The following is a 21,769-nucleotide window of genomic DNA, read 5'->3' as shown; positions in this document are numbered from 1 at the left end:
AAGCATCCTAAGTGAGCATCAACAGATGAATGGATGAAGAAGATATGATAGATACACAGACACACAGACACACACACACACACACATATATATATATATATGCACACGATGGAATATTACACAGCCAGAAAAAAGGAAGGAAATAATGCCATTTTCAGCAACATGAATGAACCTAGAGATTGTTATACTAAGTGAAGTAAGTCAGACAAAGATAGATATATGACATCACTTATATATGGAATCTTAAAAAATGATACAAATGGACTTATTTACAAAACTGAAAGAGACTCACAGACATAGAAAACAAATTTATGGTTACCAAAGGGGAAGGGGGGAGGAGTAAATTAGGAGTTTAGGATTAGCAGACACCACTACTATATCACACAACACTACGTATAAACCACAAGCTCCTACCACACAGTGCAGGGAACTATATCAGTATCTCACAGTAAATTATGATGGAAGATAGTCTGAAAAAGAAGGTATGAGACGCTTTGCAGTGCACCAGAAACTAGCACAATGTTGTACATCAACTATACTTCAGTGAAAAAAAATTCATCAGTAAAAATGCAAGGAGACAATCCAAATAGAATGCAATATAGTATACACTGCAGTGGGTATATTGAGAAAAAAATATCAAAGGAAACAAAAGCAATATTTAGAAAGCAAAGAAGTATTTTTGATTAAAGTCATGATTTGATTATATTAATAATTATTTTGTAAAAAAGTTGAATCAGAAATTAATTTTTCATAATCTGATATATTATTAGATTACTTTGCAGATATTTCATTGGCTTAATGACAGAATTCTTGCTTCTTAAAAATTCAAGTACTGTAATTGTAATTTCTTACTAATTTTACTGCATTATCTCCTTATAGTCCATATCAACTTATCCCATATTTGTCCAATAATTTATGCTCTATTAAGTGGGGGGAAAATTACATTAACTCAATGACAAGGGGGAGAATTTAATTGCTTGAGAAGCAGGAAATCCAGAGTTAACCTTAATTCTGCCCTTTTGCATTTTCCTATTACAATTGGATCTTTCTTTACAAAATTGCAGAACACAATGTTTCAGATTTTCTGTAAATACAATAAAAGCGTAGGAGGTCCCCAAGAAGCTCTGCTTTACTTTTTAGAAAAGGTAACTGTCCCACTTCTTAGCAGGTGGCCATCTGCCTCTTCCTGCTCAGAGCTGAGAACTGCAGGCCATACAGCTAGCTGAAGGCTGCCAATCAGTCCTGAGGAGGACGGGTCTAAGGGACCACAGTTCAATTCAGTTACTTAGTTGTGTCTGACTCTTTGCGACCCCATGGACTGCAGCACGCCAGGCCTCCCTGTCCATCACCCACTCCCGGAGTCCACTTAAACTCATGTCCATTGAGTCAGTGATGCCATCCAACCATCTTATCCTCTGTCGTCCCCTTCTCCTCCCGCCTTCAATCTTTTCCAGCATCAGGATCTTTTCAAATGAATCAGCTCTTCGCATCAGGTGGCCAAAGTATTGGAGTTTCAGCTTCAACATCAGTCCTTCCAATGAATATTCAGGACTGATTTCCTTTAGGATGAACTGGTTGGATCTCCTTGCAGTCCAAGGGACTCTCAAGAGTCTTCTTCAACACCTCAGTTCAAAAGCATTAATTCTTCTGCGCTCAGCTTTCTTTATAGTCCAACTCTCACATCCATACATGACTACTGGAAAAACCATAGCCTTGACTAGACGGACCTCTGTTGGCAAAGTAATGTCTGGATCACACTGAATCACAAAAACTCAATACCTCAAACATCCCTAAGACATGAAGCCTATATCTGCAGGGAATGTTTGTCTACAGTGCTAAACATTCTTCCATCCTGTGCTCCATCCAATCCAAGAAGACACTTGGTCTCACCAGGGTAGTCTTTGTACCACCAGTGGAATTAACTCAACCGGTCCTTCTTATTCCATTCATACACATAATCTCATGGACATGAGTTTGAGCAAACTCCGTAAGTTGGTGATGGACAGGGAAGCCTGGCGTGCTGCAGTTCATGGGGTTGCAGAGTCGGACGTGATTGGGCAACTGAACTGACGCATAATCTTAACTACAAAGTACTAGTTTTCCTGGTTCCATTCAAAAATTGGCATATACATCTGGAGTGGACTAATCATAGAAGCCTTTCCCCATTTTCCACAACAGAATGTTTAAGAAGAAAGATGTCTCTTTTGAGTATTCCTTCCCTTACCACTTCTTTTCAATTCTTTCATCTGTCTTCACTCTTTACTTCAGCATGTTGGCATTTTTATAAAAGCAATTTACAATTATCAATTGGACAAGGAGGGTTTTCCTTGAAGACTGATTCTAGGATCGTTAACAGGACTTAAGGCACTGATGTGATCTAGGATCACTGACAAAGTCCGTTAGCAACAAATACTAGGGCCCTAGTTTCTTACCACTAGAGTATGCCTGAAAATATAAAAGCCAAAGACACAAAAATAACAACATTCCTGCTATTTGGACAGTGAGTTGGGGTGAAATTTTATCTAGATTCTTGACAACTGTTGCAAGCCAATACTCTAGTCAAAAAATGTATTCCTTGGGAAGTTTTTTTTTTTTTTCATTTCTTATTCTCCTAATAATCTATATACTGACCAGGTCAGCCCTAGATAGCTTATTTTGGTTATCACCTAAAAACACTAAATTAAGCATTAAAATATTTTTTTAAATGACACCAATTTTGGCACATGGTTAATTTGGTAATTATTTTATAGTACCGGTGAAAGTTTTCAACAAAAAGCAGATGCATGTAGCTTCTCCTGGATAAACTGACTCTGGCTTGATATTTACATAGAACTAGGAATTTCTGTCAGAGGTTTTATGAATAATCACTATGGTGATAGAGAGGGGACAGTAGGAGGGACAATACAAATAATCAAAATATTGAAATAAGGACAGTGATGGCAGGATAAATGCTGAAAAGAAATGAAACCGTCAGGAATCAGACATTGCTCAAGAGAGCAATTTTAGTTGAGAGGTAGAAAGATGATAATTCTGAAGTACTGGGTAGATGAGGTGTTCAGAAATGAAAGGATTCAAAAGTCAATTGGAAAAAGAAGAATTTGAAGACCTTCTTTGTATAGAAACTGAATCATGGCCTTCCTCATCAAAAACTAACTAGCAATATCAACAAAACACAATCCATTTTCAAAAAGTTAGCAAAAATGTCACTGCTGCTGCTGCTAAGTCGCTTCAGTCGTGTCCGACTCTGTGCGACCCCATAGACGGCAGCCCACCAGGCTCCCCCGTCCCTGGGATTCTCCAGGCAAGAACACTGGAGTAGGTTGCCATTTCCTTCTCCAATGCATGAAAGTGAAAAGTCAAAGTGAAGTCGCTGAGTCATGTCCGACTCTTAGCGACCCCATGGACTGCAGCTCACCAGGCTCTTCCATCCATGGGATTTTCCAGGCAAGAGTACTGGAGTGGGGTGCCATTGCCTTCTCTGAAAAATGTCACTAGCAGCACCAAACAAGGAAAGAGTACAGCCTGTGGCATAAACTTCAAAGAAAAAACTAAAGAAAGAAACATAACATTCCAAGACAGCCTCCAACCCTCCCTCTGCACCGCCCCCTCCATCATGCTTAGCTGTAGTGGTACTGGTGAATTGCCCAAACCCCACAAGTTCTCACAAATACCCACACATTTGGAAGAAACACAGGAATATCTTTTATTTTTCCTCTCTTTTTGTCTGTGGAGGGACTGAAAATGTTTGCTCAATTGAGATGAGCAAAACCTGGGAAATAAACAACTGAAGATGGTACTCTTATGAACTGTATGGGTTCTAGGGCTCCAAGCTGCATTGGAAGAACAATATTAATTGGGAGAATACCTGCAGTGGAAAAAGCAGCACCCAAATTAGGTGAAGAGAATCTTGGATGGGAAAACTTTAACAAAATTTCATGAGTTGGCGGAGCCAAATTCTTACAATAAAGGCTATACGCAGCTCCAGTGGAGCTCTTCTCCACCTCTCCATGCATAATATCCAAGCTTAAAACTAGAGCTCAGAGGGGAAGAAAAACATGTCTAAGAGAAATTGCAAAAGAAATCGAAGATAATGTTCCAATACATATGAGAATAAATACAGGATCAGGACTGTGCAACTCATGCTGAGAATGAGCAAGAAAAAAGTATGGCAACTGTGCAAACCAATACAGCAAAAACCCACATAAAGATAGAGCTAGAAATAAGAAGCATAATGTAAAAGACAAAGAATCCAGTCTTGAAGAAAACATAATCCAAGGCACAGAAGAAAATTCTCCACAAATGCTTTACACTAAAATATAAATTAAAAGAAAATAATAATAACATGGAATGGCGTTAGAGTGGCTGAGAAGAGCTATCCCACATCCAAGGTCAGAAGTGGCAGCTGTGCTTCGCTGGACCAGCCTTGAGGAGATAGCCCAGGTCCAAGGTCAGAGAAACCCCAGTAAGACGGTAGACACTGAGAGAGGGCATCAAAGGACAGACAGACAGAAAACACAATCTCAGACAACTAACCAATCTAGTCACATGGACCACAGCCTTGTCTAACTCGATGAAACTATAAGCCATGCTGTGTAGGGCCACCCATGACAGATGGGACATGGTGGAGAGTTCTGACAAAATATGGTCCACTGGAGAAGGGAATGGCAAACCACTTCAGTATTCTTGCCTTGAGAACCCCATGAACAGTATGAAAAGGCAAAAAGATAGGATATTGAGAGATGAACTCCCCAGGTTGGTAAGTACCCAATATACTACTGGAGATCAGCGGAGAAATAACTCCAGAAAGAACAAAGAGACAGAGCCAAAGCAAAAACAACACCCAGTTGTGGATGTGACTGGGGATAGGAGCAAGGTCCCATGCTGTAAAGAGCAATATTGCATAGGAACCTGGAATGTTAGGTGAAAAGACCCTGATGCTGGGAAAGATTGAAGCAGGAGGAGAAGGGGACAACAGAGGATGGGATGGTTGGATGGCATCACCAACTCAATGGACATGAGTTTGGGTAAACTCCAGGAGTTGGTGATGGACAGGGAAGTCCATGGGGTCGCAAAGAGCTGGACACGACTGAGCAACTGAACTGAATAAGAACATAAATTCAATGAAATGAAAACTCAAAGACAAGATGACAAAACAATAAAATGAGAGGAAGAGATTTCAAAGCAAAGGGAATAAATTAGGGACCAAAATAATACCACCATAGGAGCATTAATAAAATGGAAACATCAAGGAAAAGAATAGCCATTAAAGAAAAATAATAATACTGTTATAACAATAACATTAATAATAAAAATAATACTGCTTGAGATAAACATATTCTGTGAAGAACAAAAAGACAGAAGCAAATAACTAGAAAATAACATGTATGGAGGACAATGATGGTATGACAAAAATAACCAGTAACCTTGAAACTCAGCATCCTGTAAGGGAAAAAAAAAAAATGAATGTGTTCAAAGATACAATTAAGATAATTTACTGAAACAAGGAAGAATAGATGTTGAGTCTAAAGATGCAGTGTTTTCCAGGGAAAAAACAAAACAAAACTGATGCAGACTCATGAACACCAAGTCACTTTGGATTAAATTAATAAACATCAAAGGTAAAGAATTCTTCTGTCATCTGAGTGGTATAAACAGGAAAAAACAGACTGACTTTAAAAGTTTCAACAGCAGTATTTAATGCCAGAAGGCAGTTGAGCAATAGCCACAATGTTCTGAGGAGATGAAAATATGACCCAAGAATATTATACCCAGCCAGTTTGTAATTCAAATATAAAGGCAACAGGCAAACATTCTCAAGCAACTTGAACTTCAATTTAACAAAGTGCTGAATCAAAAGAAAGCATTCATAAATATAGAAGCAGGGTAAAATGACTGTTAGTGAATAATGAAATCCTTTAAATACAGAACTAGGACTATACAACTGTGAAAATTACAGTAACATCACACAATATAAATGATATAAACATGAACTATGTAAAAATATTAATTAAGAAAAATCTAGAACCAGGAAAAAAGTAGTTGAAACATAACTACTGGTTGCCTCATCTTTTATATTAATGTTAACATAGGAGAATAAATTGACACTTTCTAAAATTAAGATATATATCTCAAAAGGAAAAAAAGAACAATTTCAACCTCTTAAAGATTTTTTGTAATTGTGTTTCTTAACTGTAGAAGAATCTTTTAGGAAATGATTTTTTATCTTTATTTTATCTTTATTTATTTATCTTAAGCTCAAGAAAGTCTTTTATATTCAGTTTAGTTTCTTTTTCATGTGTTAATTTCAAGTAAAGTAACATTTAAAACATTTTTCATTAAAAGCACATAGTCTATTTTTATAAAACTATTTCTAAATACATCTATCTATAAATGTGTGTATGATCAGGCACGTAGGAAATGGCAACCCACTCCAGTATTCTTGCCTGGAAAAACCCCATGGACAGAGGAGCCTGGTGGGCTATAGTCCATGGGGTTGCAAAGAATCAGGCACTACTGAGCAACTAACCACACACACACACACACACACACACACAACATATATAGAAAGATAGAAATGGATAAAAGAAATGCAACTTCTAGAATGATGTTCACCTACTATTAATTATAAGTATTTATGGACGGTGATATTTTGAATGATATTTACATTCATTGTATTTTTCTGTATTGTTTATTAAATTTTTTATAATGAGTATGTGTCAGTTGAAAGAGCAATAATTTCCACACTTACTGTGGGACTGGCAGAAGGACAGAAATAGAGATCAATAGAATTTAGAATTGAGAGGCCAGAAATAAACTCTTACATTTACGGTCAACTGATTTTCAACAAGGATGCCAAGACAATTCAGTGGAGGGAAAGACTAGTCTTTATGACAAAAATGGAAGTGAGACAACTGGATATTCACACAAAAAACAATGAAGCTGAGCCATCTACCTTACACCATATACAAAATTAACTCAAAATGGGTAGGAGACCTAACTATAAGAACTAGAATGACTAAGCTCTTAGAACAAACATAGGAGTAATTGGGCAAGACAATGTTTTTAAGTTATGTATCTGATAAGGAACTTGAGTCTAGAATGTATACTCTTACAACTCAATAATAAAAGACAACCCAAATGAAAAATCAGAAAAGGATTTCAACAGATATTTCTCCTAGGGCTTCCCAGGTGGTGCTAGTGGGTAAAGAACCTGCCTGCAAATGCAGGAGACATAAGAGCCACAGGTTCAGTCCTGGGTGGGGAAGATCCCCGGGAGGAGGGCATAGCAATCCACTGCGGTATTCTTGCCTGGAGAATCCCATAGATAGAAGAGCCTGGCGGGCTACAGAGCATAGGGTCGCAAAGAGTCAGACATGACTGAAGCAATTTAGCATATAGGCAGACATTTCTCAAAAAAAGATATACAAAAGTCCCATAAGTCCATGAAAAAATCCTCAACATAGTTACCAGAAAAATGCAAATTAAAACCACAGTGAAATACCATTCACACCCACTATGATGGCTATTATCAAAAAATAAAAGGACAAGTGCTGGTAAGGATGTGGAGAAACTGGAACCCTTGTACACTGCTGGTGAGAAGGCAAAATAATGTAGCCCTTGTGGAAAAACAGCATGGCAGTTACTAAAAAAATTAAATCAGTATATAATATAGCAATTCCAGTTCTAGGTACATATTCAAAAGAATTGAAGGCAGGGACTCGAACACATATTTGTACACTAATGTTCACAGCAACATTATTCACAAGAGCCAAGAGGGGTAATTAATGGATGAGAGGATAAACCCAGTATAGTATATGTATACTACGGAAATATTGATTCTTAAAAAAGAATTAAGGGAATTAATTCCCTGGCGATCCAATGGTGAGGACTCTGTGTTTTCACTGCCAAGGGCTCAGGTTCAGTCCGTGGTTGGAGAGCTAAGATCCCACAAGCTATGTGATACGATCTAAATAAATAAAAACAAATAGGAAGAAAATTCTGATACATGCTATACAACATGGATGAAACTGGAAGGCATTTTGTTAACTCGAATAATCCAGATATAAAAGGACAAATATTATATTATTCCATTTGCATGAGGTGCCTATAATAGTCAAACTCAGAGACAGAAAATAGAATGTTGGTTGCTAGGGGCTGAGGGGAGGGAAGAATGTGGAGTTATTGTTTAATGGATACAAGTTTCATTTGGGGAAGATTAAAATGTTCTGGAGACATATGATGGTAATAGTTGACAACAATGTGAATGTACTTAATGCATTACCTATACACTTAAAATGGTTTAAATGATAATTTTCTTATGTATATTTCATCACAATTTAAGAGGTTAGAAAATAAAATTAAAAAAGAGAAATGAAGTACTGATACCTGCTACAACATGAACTTTGAAAATATGTTAAATGAAAGAAGCCAGTCACACAAGGCCACATATCATGTGACTCCATTTATACGGAATGTCCAGAATAGGCAAATCCATAGAGCCAGAAAGTGGGTGATTGGTTGTGTACAACTTGGGGGGAGGTGGAAGTTGGGCAGTGACTGCTAATAGGTGTGGGATCTCTTTTGGGGTGATAAAAGTGTTCTGGAATCAGCAGCAATGGTTGCACAATGTTATGGATATACTAAAAACTACTGACTGGTACACTTTAAAAGGGTGAATTTTATGGTATGTGAATTGTATCTCAATAAGGCTGTTATGAGAAAACAATAAAGCTATAATTCAAAAGAGTTAAACAAAAGTAAAATGGAAAGTTTGGTAGAGGGAGCATTAAGTGTTCCACGCAAAGCTGTTACGAGAATGGACACGGTAAACCTAACGCACTCCTTCAACTCTGCAGTATCTTGGTGAGAAGAGGTTTGGGTGGGTCAGTCCCCCAACCATATAAGACTCCTGAGCCAGTTTTCAAGCTCCCTTTCCTAATACATGTTTAGAATTACGCCCCCTTTATCTCAACCAAAGAATAAAAAGAGTGTGGAGACACGGAACAGCTATCTAGTCGTGTCACACTCATGCTATTCCTTGCATGTGTGTTTGGATTACACATGCACACCCTTTGCATCTAACATTGTGCACAATTTGACTTCAAAACTGTATATGAGCACAATTGTCACACACACACACACACAAAAACACAACCGTCCAATCTGTGCTGAGACTGCATCCTTTATTCTCCATCAGCTACAAGTGCTGTTTTCAGCGCCTCTGCCTCTTTGATAACTTTCTCGCAATGTGCAGCTCAACCTAACACCTGGCTAAGCTGACAGAGGCTCTCTCTGACAGGCCAGGCTGTCTGAATATTTCAGCGTATCTTGTTTTTAAACTATTTATCAAATACATATGGTGCACATACTGTATGTGAATCAGTGACTGGTGAAATGAAGAGCATGGACTGGCCTTATTGAGCTTACGCACAGAATGGAAGGGAGAGAAAAGAAACAAATGAATCCGGAAAGGAAAATATAATTATGAAGAATGGTGATGGCAATGAAGACAATGAAAAGGGCAGCGGGGAGAGAAGAACAGGGTGGACGCATTTCTGTTCCGCGAGAGGGACTCTGGGATTGTGGTGTTGAAGCTAAGACAGAGGACGAGAAAGAGCCCACCTTGCAAAGCTCATTCCAGGTGGAGGAGAGACGGCAAATCGCTTTGTTTTTGGTTTTCAAGTTCACTTCAGGTGCAACTACCCACAGGCCTGTGCACACAGGACAGTTCTGGATTACAGCCTGTCCTAAAAGACCGGGTGATGACCCTCCCAGAAACACTTCTGTGTCCACTTCATTAACTTCCTATTTTTCCTATTGCACTGAAACGTAAATCTTTTCCCTACTTTTTAATACACAATCTAGTTACCACATGCCACACCCTCTCCAGCTGTATATCATGGAGTCAAGAGGACTCACTAATTACCTGAGAAAGAATCAGCTGCCCATGGAAAGTGTGCACAAACTTCCTTAAAAATGAAAAATAGGTGTCCTCTCCAAGTCTTTTGGCAAGGAACCGGAGAAGGAAATAGCCCTAGAAGGAAGGAAGGAGAAAAAAAAGATGCCCATCATGGGTTCATCGGAAAAATACTTAGAAAATCAACTCTAACTTACCCACCAGCAATTATGCTCACCTAGAACGTTTGGACTGACCTGCCCAGGCAGCCCTTTGCATTGTTACTAGTAGGGCTGGGTTTGGAGCTTAAGGAACAACTACTCTGTTTCAACCCATTTGTCACTGTCTCATTTGCCCTTAGCTTACATGAAACCTGGATGTCCATTACGGACAAATAGGGAAAAGGGGCCCAGCTCCTCTCTCCTTTAGCTATCAGAAAAGGATTTTACAAATTAAAATACTTAAAAAAAATCACTCTGTCTTCTAGTAGGAACCTGACAGCAATTTTAAGACTCTGCTCTTCAAAGCTGACGTGAAGCGGGGAGAAGGGAGGTACAGGGAAGGGAACAGTTCCCCTTCCTTTGATTCATGCTTCATGCTGGGTGTGAAATGCTTTAATTGTTGGACGATCAGAATCTGCTCAATCAAATGTCATTTACAATGTTGACGATATGTTTGTTTTGCCCCAACCTTGTTACTAACCTTCACTGTTCACATGTAAAATCTAAAAAGTCCTGGCTTTTGTCACTCAGGGAGGCTTACCTTTAAGTAATGAACCTGCATGAAGACCTTCTCCGGATTAAGCCCATGTCTGATGACAGACGATCCTGAGTCACTCACGTGGCCAGTTTTTTCTTTATTGGGTCTGAAATGATGCAGTAAAATTTTCTTTAAGTATAGCATATTCTTAACTACTTGGACCACAATATTGCCTTATTTCTTCTTTACAGAGTTGCCCAACAGTGTCAATTCTATTCAATAGTGCCAGGTAGACTTTTAAATGGTTTACGTTATAAATTCATATACTGAACAAGGAGGGACTTATATTTTGGGTTGGCAACCTGAGGTTGGCTATTGGCAATATTTTACATCACCTTATCCAAGATTAACGCTTGCCAGACCCTCAAGGAATCTAAGTTCCAATATGAATTATTTAAGAAACTATACACTTTTCTTTTGGTGGGAATGTTGGACTGGGAAACACAGTGGAAAATGTAGCTTTGCTTGGAAGAGTAAAGAACTTATATATTCCAAAAAATTCTGAAAGCCCCAATGTTATCCACTTCTCTTGATTTGCATTTAGTAATTAAGGCTCCTTTAAGAAATATTTGTACTCTGAAGCCATTTTAGAATCACAAAAGCAAAACAAGAAGAGGCATAGAGGCCCATGTTTTTAGAACAGAGAGAGACATTAGTAATCACATACTTTAACCTCATTTCACAAATGAGAGAAATGGGCACCCAGAAATTAAGTCTGTATCCAAGGTCTCACAGCTTGTTTGGATTCATGGTGACATTAAGGATTGAAACCAGTCTTCTTACTGTCCATCAGAGTGTTTTCCATTAAGCTCTATGGTTTTAAATATTTTAAAAAATGTCCTTAATAAAAGATAATTGTGTTACACTGACAATTCAACAACTAAATTCAAAGTAAGTGACAAAGCATTTACAGCTTTTAGCTGTTCGACAACCAGTCACTTATTGGACAAACTCTGAAGAGCATGTGCTGGGGTGAGGGGAAGGCAAGGGCTGGCACATCAGAAAGGCAAGAGGTTATTTTTACTTTTAGTTATATATTTGGTTTTTGTTGTTTTAAAATGTATTTTATTGACATCGAGTTGACTTACAATGCGTGTTAATGTCTGCTATACAGCAAAGTGATTCAGTTATACACACATATATATTTTTTTCATATTCTTTTCCACTATGGTTTAATTACAGGATATTGAATACAGTTCCCTATGCTATACAATAGCATCTTGTTGTTTATCCATTCTATAGATAATAGTTTGCACCTACTAACCCAAACTCCCAGTTCTTCCCTCCCTACTCTCCTTGGCAGCCACAAGTCTGTTCTATGTATCGTGAGTCTCTTTCTGATTCATAGATAAGTTCATTTGCGTCACACTTGAGATTCTGTATATACCACTACTACTGCTAAGTCGCTTCAGTCGTGTCCGACTCTGTGCGACCCCAGAGACGGCAGCCCACCAGACTCCCCCATCCCTGGGACTCTCCAGGCAAGAACACTGGAATGGGTTGCCATTTCCTTCTCCAATGCATCAAAGTGAAAAGTGAAAGTGAAGTTGCTCAGTTGTGTCCGACTCTTAGCGACCCCATGGACTGCAGCCTACCAGGCTCCTCCGCCCACGGGATTTTCCAGGCAAGAGTACTGGAGTGGGGTGCCATTGCCTTCTCCAGATTCTGTATATAAGTAATATTATATGGTATTTGTCTTTCTTTCTGACTTACCTCACTTAGTATAATAATCTCTAGTTGCATCCATGTTGCTGCAAATGGCATTTTTTCATCTTTTATGGCTGAGTAGTATTTCACTGTATATATATATATATATGGAGGGGTTATTTTTAAAAGCTAGTTGATCTTACAAAGTATATAGTCTTTATAATCTGAAAGACTTAGTGTTGACTCTCAAACCTACTCCTTATTACCTGTTACTTATTAGCAGGTAACTTAAATTCTCTAATCCTCAATTTATTGATTTGCAAAAATGGGAACAACTTTACCTATCTCCCCAGGGCCTGTGGGGAATAATTGAAATAATATATGAAAAGCCCTTCATGAGGGCAAGGGATACATTACTCAATAACTTAATAAAACTTTCTAAAGTCATTAGCAGTAAGTCTTGCTGAATTCAAGGTTGGTCATCAGACGTTAGAGGCAGTAGATTTCAATGGTTCATGCCCTTAATCCTCTGTGCCCACCGACACAAAAACGGAAGGGTACTGGATCTGAACAGCAGTGCCCGAAGATGACCCAACTGCCAAACTAGTCCCTTTGCAGTGTGCTCTAGCTGCCTAGCAAAGAATCCATGATTAAGTCTCTGCTGAATATTCGAATTCATTATCCCAGCAGACACAAGGCTCAGAACCAGCAGATACCTAAAGAGAGATGATGACGACCAGCCACTAGAGTGAATGTGCATAGTCTGAATTTTTCTACTGGATTCCTAGACATGACCATACTTGCAGGAATAACTGTTTAGTCCCTTTCATCTTCATTTAAGACTCCACTGAAAAGCATTAGCTTTATTCCTGCTCTCAAGTTTTTCCCGGAGTTGAATGTTTATTTTATAAAGAAAGCCGTGCTGGCTTTGATAGGAAAGCCCACCAGCCAGAGCCTTGGGGGGAAGGAAGACTTCTCAGAGTCAGCCTGAATTCAAACCAGTTTTCCCACCCCCAAGACAGACAGAGTTGTTGTTTCTTTTGCCCTTGAGCCCTAAATGGAGACTGTTAGAAGGGGAGAACACTGGAAGACCAACCTAAATCTCTGCTCCAAAGGCTGGCTTCCAGGCTCAAATTTCAAATGACGACTTTCGTTGGCACTTTTTTCCTTTGACTAAAAACGTCCTTTCAGGAAGCACTGCTCTCTTACGCTCCTCTTCCACCCTCTCCAAGTGTTCAAGAAAATGCTTTTATGCTGAGAGCATCCAAGGCAAATGTACAAGTCCCCAAGAGATTCCTTTTAAAGTAGACATGGTGCTGGAGAGAGCAGTGCCCAGGCGAGCTTCGTGAGAAATCAAAGTGGGTGGTTTTATAAAGAAAAGATACTCCATGAGTGGAAAAGGGATGACTTCCATGTCTGTGCTATTCTGGTTCTCATAAGACCACTTACTCCAAGTCTGTGCAGGGAGACAAAGCATAGAGAGCAGTAAACAAAAGAACTACCACTACCTACAATAACAGGTGAGTCTCACAGGTGAATGAACTGTCACACCCAAAAAGACTACATGTGTGTGCATGCCACGTCACACTTCAGTCGTGTCCAACTCTATGTGACACAATGGACTGTAGCCTGCCAGGCTCCCTGTGCATGAGATTCTACAGGCTACATACAAGTGTACAACTCCAGTTAAGTCAAGTCAAAGAACATGTAAAACAGATCTACAAGGATACAGATCAGAAGAAAGGTTACCTTTGGGAGAAAGTATAAACAGAGTAGGGAAAACAGAGAAAAGTTTCTGGGATTGTGGGAATATTCTATGCTAATCTGAGTGGTGCTTTAATGAAGATAAATAGCAAAAATCTATTGGGCCATCTAGAAATATCTGTGCACTCTAGTGTATATGTATTTCAATAAAAAAAAGTTAAGAAAAAAATAGATGCACATGAAATAGTACACATTTTGTGAAAATAAGATGGACTTAGTCCAGAAAAGGGGCTTTGCTGTTCACGTGCCATGAACACACGATTAGGGTTAACTAAGCTCTCTACACCTAAGGACTAGTTAAACAAAACAAATGTTAATGACATTGTAAGAGCCAGCAGGAACTGTGGCCTAATCTCCTATTCTCATCTATCTTCTTCACTGCCACTTGTACAATTAAGTCTGAAAAGTCAAACACTCACTTTCCAAGTGTCCTTGCAGTTACCGAGAATCGGAAGACACAGTTCAGGACAATGAGAAAAAAACAGATGTCTGCTGTGGTTGGTAGTGAGGTTTTGGGAAAGCTTTTGCTTTCTTTACTAAAGGGGAAATATCCCCCAAACATGGTGGATGGAACTGCAGCTGCCACTCTGCAACCATGAGGCAGCAAATCAACATGCTGTGGAGACTGGGATGGAATGAAAGAAGGTAAACAGTCTTCCAAGACTACCTGCCTCCACACTTACTGTAAGAGAAAGTAACTCCCATTTGTTTTTAAGTCAACATTGCTTGACTATTCCATTAGCTGAAGCCAGATTCATTGCTAATGGATGGAGAATTGAACTAATACTAATAGCTACCATTCCTGTTATCCTGTCTAGCTTTTTATGTATCACGTACTCGTACCCTTACAAGAACCTAATGGGGTAGGTACTGTGATGATGCCCATTTAAAAGTGGAGGAAAGTGAGGCCTGGAGACAACCACAAAGCTAGTAGTGGCAGAAGTGAGGCTGGAACCCAGGTCCATGGAACACCGAAGTCTTTGCTGCTTTCTGAGGCCCCCACCTCAATTGTGCCAAATACTAAGTGGAGAATCTTTGACAACATGTTTCCTCTCCCTGAAGCTCAATTTTCTCACCTGTAAAGAGTGTGATGAGGCTCAGATAATGTAAAAGCACTTTGTAACATAAAAGTGTTAAGCATCTCTTCAACATTTTACACCAGTGTTTATTTCCTTGGCTGGAATACATGGAATGTGAGAGATCAAGTTACCAAGGTCGTTTGGGCTTAAATGCTCTTGGTTTCTGTTGTACCTGGCACCAAATGTAACAACCGAGATTGGCATGACCTTTCCCTGCCCACCTCCTTCCTTTTCCACTCACTCTCAGAAGCAATATCGACATTTAAAAAGCTGTCAGATGGCAGTGATATTTGATACATGATTGGATTTGGAATCAAATCTCCTGAACAAAGAACCAATTCTGCAGGATGATTGCCAATGGTGGGATTTGAGAAAAGGCCTCCGAAAGGTGCTCAAGCATGTCAGCTTGGGTCTCAACACCTACTGCTCTGCCACAGCCCAGATGGGCCATCTGCCAGTGCTCTCAGCCTTGTACTCCTTGGCATGAAAGTAAGAGCCACAACACAGCTTCATCTGTAAACCTGCTACTGCGGTGCTTCCGCCAGGGACAAAGCATCCCAGAAATGAGACAGAAAGGGGTTGATCAGCATCCCAACATCCCTGCTCTATCAGTGGCAGCTACCCCACGGGTGTCTGACAGTCTGGTGGCAGGGCATCACTCACCCTGAAGTAGTGGAGGATGTTAAAAACCACCTTTGTGAAGACCCCTGGAGAATTCTGAGCCTCAAATACACACGTGACATCTCCCAGGGAAGCAGCTAACACCCTGGTTAAGAATCGTGACTCTGCCACTTACATGCCATGTAATCTTGAGTGAGTCAGGCAACACCGTGACTCACGTAAGCCCAGTTTTCATCTGTAAAAAGGGGGCAGTGGTAGTGACTGTGTCTAAAGTGTCTAAGTGTCTAAAAGCACTTAGCCAGAGGCCTATTGGCATTTTGTAAGCACAGTATGCGTGCGTGCATGCTGTTGCTTCAGTCGTGTCCAACTCGTTGCGACATTATGAACTGTAGCCTGCCAGGCTTCTCTGTCCATTGGATTCTCCAGGCAAGAATACTGGAGTGGGTTGCCATGACCTCCTCCAGGGGATCTTCCCAACCCAGGGATGGAACTCACGCCTCTTACGTCTCCTGCACTGGCAGGTGGGTTCTTTACCACAATTGTCGCCTGGGAAGCCCAACCACAATATAAACAAAGCTAAGGTGGCTGAGCGGTAAAGAATCTGCCTGCAATGCAGGAGCTGTAGGAGGCACGGGTTCCATCTCTGGGTCGGGAAGATCCTTTGGAGGAGGGCACAGCAACCCTCTCCAGTATTCTTGCCTGGAGAATCCAATGGACAGAGAAGCCTGGCAGGCTACAGTCCATAGTGTCGCAAAGCGTTTACACAACTTAAGTGACTTAGCACGCGTGCACAGTCTCATCATAGTGAATACTGGTTGGGGTCAGGCGTGCCAGCTAAGCCTTCCTCTGACAGGCAAAGATATTAGAAAGACATCACCCTATAGTCACATTGTACAATGCTATTATTGGGGGAAGCAGGAGAAAGGATACACAGGAACTCTATCATTTTAGTAGTTATTTGCACATCTAAAATTATTTGAAAATAAAATTTTTTTTTAATTGATGAAGCACATATATGTAGTCCCATGCCTTCTTTTTATGTTAGTTAGTGTTAGTTGCTCAGTTGTGTCTGACTCTTTGCAACGCTGTGGACTGTAGCCCACCAGGCTCCTCTGTCCATGGGATTCTCCAGGCAAGAATACTGGAGTGGGATGCCATTTCCTTCTCCAGGGGATCTTCCCGATCCAAGGATCAAACGTGCATTTCTTACATCTCCTGCATTGGCAGGCAGGTTCTTTACCACTAGTACCACCTGCTCAGATACTCCTGATTTGGACTGTAAACCCTCCTGTGGCTGATCTGTAAGCCCGCTCCTTGCTGTATCATCATCAGAAAACAAATTGAAAAAAAAAAATTCAGGTATTGCTTAAAATTCTAGTAAGCTAGGTCTGGGCATATTCCTGACACTCCCTGACCCCCACAACCCCCTATAGTCTATATCACTCTGTGAAGAGATTAGTAAAATTCTGGGTGAGAAATGGTGGCAGAATGATTGAAAGTACAGGAATTGTATGGTCTTCTCCTTTGTTTCTGCAACAATTTTTCCACCTATAAAATGTGCCGCATAATGAACGCTCGCCATTGCCTTGCCTTTGGACAGTGTTACCGAAGAGGCTAGGACAGAAGTTTGTGCACACCTTTAACTAATGAAGTTGTACCATGTCGAAGCTTCTGGTGTTTGGCCAAAGTTTGATTATCTGTGTGTTTTTCACAGTGGATTTAACAGCTACCCAGCATGAAGGTTTTTCCCCATCAGGGACCATTATCCTATAGCAGACACAGCAGGCTATCATGCCAGTGTTGAAAAAGGCAATTGATAAAATGATTTAAGACAGAAAGAGGCACCTCTCCAGGGAGCCACAGGAAAGTGAAGAAGGTATATTTTGTCCCCTGAGGGTGAAAGAAGCCAGTGGTTGGTTCACAGAGCAAGAGAGGTCAGCTGCTGATGAGGGCGATGAGAAAAGAGTCTGTAGATAGCAGAACTGTGGAAAACACAAAAAACTCTGCACATTTTGATAAGCAGGGCAGGGAAATGAAAGAAAAAACTTAGAAAAGCAGGAAGTAATGAGCATTAATAAAAAACCAAAATAGTGCTTGAGTTTTGAATGGCCATAAATCAGAAATTCCTTTCTAAGAACGAAATCCCCCAAAAAGAAAAGAGAAAAAAAAAGAATGGATTAATATAATTAGTCTGTGCAGTATATCTTCATATTCAGCACACCAAGAGGTAATTTGCAGTTTTCAAAGGAGATGAAGAAGCAAATGAGCAAAGCGTGCCCAGGATAAGAGGGTGTTGTAAGAGGGCATGTACAAAAGAGGAAAGGGGGATGCTGGAGGAAGCTATCTACAAGAGCTGGGGAGCTGGAAATTCATTGTCAGAAAGGTAGACATTCCGAATGAGTTCGTGCTAAGGGAGAAAGAATGCCCAGGACAATAAAAAGGGCTTTTGCACCAACGTGTAGAGTCTAAAGAAAACCAAGTGTTAAGAGGCGACAGGATGAACAGAACTACTCGACTCCCACTTTGCTTCAACCTTTCTGCCCAGGAAAATAATTTTCAAGCTATACATGGTGGAACAAGCATTGTTATGTGGCAACCAATGTTTCATATTTGAGAACTGATTCTTGGTATCAGTGGACAGGGTGACTTCACCATTTAGAGAAGTTCTGACTCCAGGCCAGCTGAGGGGCATGCCACAGCTCAGAAAGCTTCCACCTGCAATCACAGGCCTCTGGAAACATCAAATCATGGAGACAATGGGAAGGGGACTGACGGAGATAGACAAACGTCATTCCGATTTTGCAAAGGAAGAGGGAATGAGAGGAGGGGAAGCAAAGTCTGTGACCGTGTATCGAACAGATAGCTTGTGAGCAGTTAGAAAATGATGGGGGCTGCAAGGAGGTAGCATGGGATTTTAAGGGCGACTTCCAGAAATGTATCGAACAGATAGCTTGTGAGCAGTTAGAAAATGATGGGGGCTGCAAGGAGGTAGCATGGGATTTTGAGGGCGACTTCCAGAAATTCACTGTGGGTATCAGCATCCTGACTTCTCTAAGGCAGCTGCCAGGATGGAGGTAGTGGTGAGCACATGGCGGCTGTGTCATAGCTTTGCAGAAGGTTAAAAAACAGAACCTCAAGGCTGTTGATTAATTACTTGGTATAACCGGGAGGGAGTCCTTCCAAGGAATGGTGACTTACTGGCTTAATAAATTTGCAAATAAGTTGAGTATGGAAGTCTAACTGGTTGACTTATAGCATCTGCAGTCAAAAACAGAAACCACAGGCTGGAATGAGGATCTGAAATTAATAAAAACAACAATCAAGAAGGACAAAGAAGCTTTTAAAAGTATTTAACTATGAAAAAGATTTGGCATATTAAATTGTCTGTAAACTCAACAGGCAGCAAGAGGTGATGATGTGGCTTTCCAAAACAATAAACGAATAGTAGGTGAGATCAATAGGAGCAATGAGAATTAACAGGGAATCCTGCTGGGGATCGGGGCAGACAGCAGGGAGAGAGGGCTCTGGAGCCCGACTTGCGTCTGCTTTCATCCTGGCTCTGCCTCTTCCTAGAGGCAGAAAGCTGGTCCCTTGCTATACGCTTACTGTTTCCTCTTTCGTCAAATGGGGAGGAAGACAGTACTGGTACCTAGAGCCATTTTGAGGATTAATTAAGTGTATGTAGAGTGCTTAGAATAGTGTTTAGTACATTGGAAGCACTCAATGAATGTAACTAAGGAAAAAAATATGCATAGGAATCCGCTTTTTCAATTAAGTCAAGGCTTTATTGACTATGCCAAAGCCTTTGACTGTGTGGATCACAACAAACTGTGGAAAATTCTGAAAGAGAGAGGAATAGCAGACCACCTGATCTGCCTCTTGAGAAATCTGTATGCAGGTCAGGAAGCAACAGTTAAAACTGGACATGGAACCCCAGACTGGTTCCAAATAGGAGAAGGAGTTCATCAAGGCTGTATATTGTGACCCTGCTTATTTAACTTCTATGCAGAGTACATCATGAGAAACGCTGGGCTGGAAGAAGCACAAGCTGGAATCAAGATTGCCGGGAGAAATATCAATAACCTCAGATATGCAGATGACACCACCCTTATGGCAGAAAGTGAAGAGGAACTAAAAAGCCTCTTGATGAAAGTGAAAGAGGAGAGTGAAAAAGTTGGCTTAAAGCTCAACATTCAGAAAATGAAGATCATGGCATCTGGTCCCATCACTTCATGGGAAATAGATGGGGAAACAGTAGAAACAGTGTCAGACTTTATTTTTGGGGGCTCCAAAATCACTGCAGATGGTGACTGCAGCCATGAAATTAAAAGACGCTTACTCCTTGGAAGGAAAGTTATGACCAACCTAGATAGCATATTCAAAAGCAGAGACATTACTTTGCCAACAAAGGTCCGTCTAGTCAAGGCTATGGTTTTTCCACTGGTCATGTATGGATGTGAGAGTTGGACTGTGAAGAAAGCTGAGCACTGAAGAATTGATGCTTTTGAACTGTGGTGTTGGAGAAGACTCTTGAGAATCCCTTGGACTGCAAGGAGATCAAACCAGTCCATCCTAAAGGAGACCAGTCCTGGATGTTCATTGGAGGGACTGATGCTGAAGCTGAAACTCCAATACTTTGTCCACCTGATGCGAAGAGTTACTCATTGGAAAAGACCCTGATCCTGGAAGGGATTGGGGGCAGGAGAAGAAGGGGATGACAGAGGATGAGATGGCTGGATGGCATCACCAACTCGATGGACATGGGTTTGAGTGAACTCTGGGTGTTGGTGATGGACAGGGAGGCCTGGCGTGCTGTGATTCATGGGGTCGCAAAGAGTAGGATACGACTGTGCAACTGAACTGAACTGGAATGGTAAGACTGCCCTGAGAAGGTGTATAATACCAGGTTTAAAAATGGAATATGTTCAATATTTTGGCCACCTGATGCAAAGAGCTGACTCACTGGAAAAGACCCTAATGCTGAGAAAGATTGAAGGCAGGAGAAGATACTGACAGAGGATGAGATAGTGGGATGGCATCACTGATTCAATGGACACGAACTTGGGCAAACCCCAGGAGATGGTGAGGGACAGGGAAGCCTGGCGTGCTGCAGTCCATGGGGTCATGAAGAGTCAGACACAACTTGGTGACTGAACAACAATAATGGTCTACATGTGAGTGCCTTCAACTAACTCTACTAATAGCTGTCCTTTCTTTTCTGAGTTATCCAGATGAAGGGGAGCAATAATAGTGCCAGGGCACTCTTCACAGGTGTGACCTCAAATAGAGCACCGTATTCAGTTCAGGTGTCCACTGGAGAAGGCCACTGTCAACAAAGAGAACAGCAAAGAACTACACTCAAGGAAGGAAGTGTGCTCCCAACCCTGAGACCTAGCGATGAGGAAAGGAAAGACCACGGTCTACAGATACATGGATTGTTTGGGGGAGAAGGGGCAAATCCTGTGCAACTCTGGAGATGAGGGCTAAGAGGACAGACTCTATATGCAGGCAGTCTCCAGCCTAAGCTAAGGAAGGCTGTTCCAAGACAAGCAGTTCCCACAGGAGCGGTGAGGACAGAACCCTCGGAATATTCAGGTAGAAGCTGGGTGGCTGTCAGGGATACAGAAGGTTAGGCAAAACCACTTTTAAGGTCCTTTCTGACCTAATAGTCCATGATTTTATGAGGTAAGAGAGCCCAGAGTATATTTAAGCTGCAGCATTTAGAAGTAAAACATCATTCCTCCAGTATAATGGAGTTAGTAGGTTTCCTAGGCAGCCTTGTTGGTGGTGGTGGCTTAGTCACTAACTCATGTCCAACTCTGACACCATGGACTGTAGCCTGCCAGGCTCCTCTGTCCATGGGATTCTCGAAGCAAGAATACTGGAGTGGGTTGCCATTTTCTTCTCCAGGGGATCTTCCCAATACAGGAATAGGACCCTGGTCTCTTGCCTTTTAGGCATATTCTTTATCCACTGAGCTATGAGGGAAGATCAATCGCTATGC

The 21,769-nt window shown here is 40.9% G+C and overlaps 1 protein-coding gene across 5 annotated transcripts in view; it reads right to left on the bottom strand.

The window, feature by feature from the left end:
* The window catches only part of C8H9orf3 (chromosome 8 C9orf3 homolog), a 422,465-nt gene that overhangs the window by 121,645 nt on the left and 279,051 nt on the right, over positions 1-21,769 (bottom strand). For all 5 annotated transcript variants that reach the window (XM_027550178.1, XM_027550179.1, XM_027550177.1 and 2 more), the window contains 2 exons: positions 10,658-10,760; positions 9,926-10,033 (listed from right to left, as the gene is read on the bottom strand). In XM_027550178.1, coding sequence (XP_027405979.1) covers positions 9,926-10,033; positions 10,658-10,760 — 211 coding nt within the window. The remainder of the gene's footprint in view (positions 1-9,925; positions 10,034-10,657; positions 10,761-21,769) is intronic.

Source organism: Bos indicus x Bos taurus, chromosome 8, assembly GCF_003369695.1.
Source record: "Bos indicus x Bos taurus breed Angus x Brahman F1 hybrid chromosome 8, Bos_hybrid_MaternalHap_v2.0, whole genome shotgun sequence".
NCBI lineage: Eukaryota > Metazoa > Chordata > Mammalia > Artiodactyla > Bovidae > Bos > Bos indicus x Bos taurus.
Note: the sequence above shows the minus strand (reverse complement) of the source record. Positions and strands in the feature narration are given on the sequence as shown.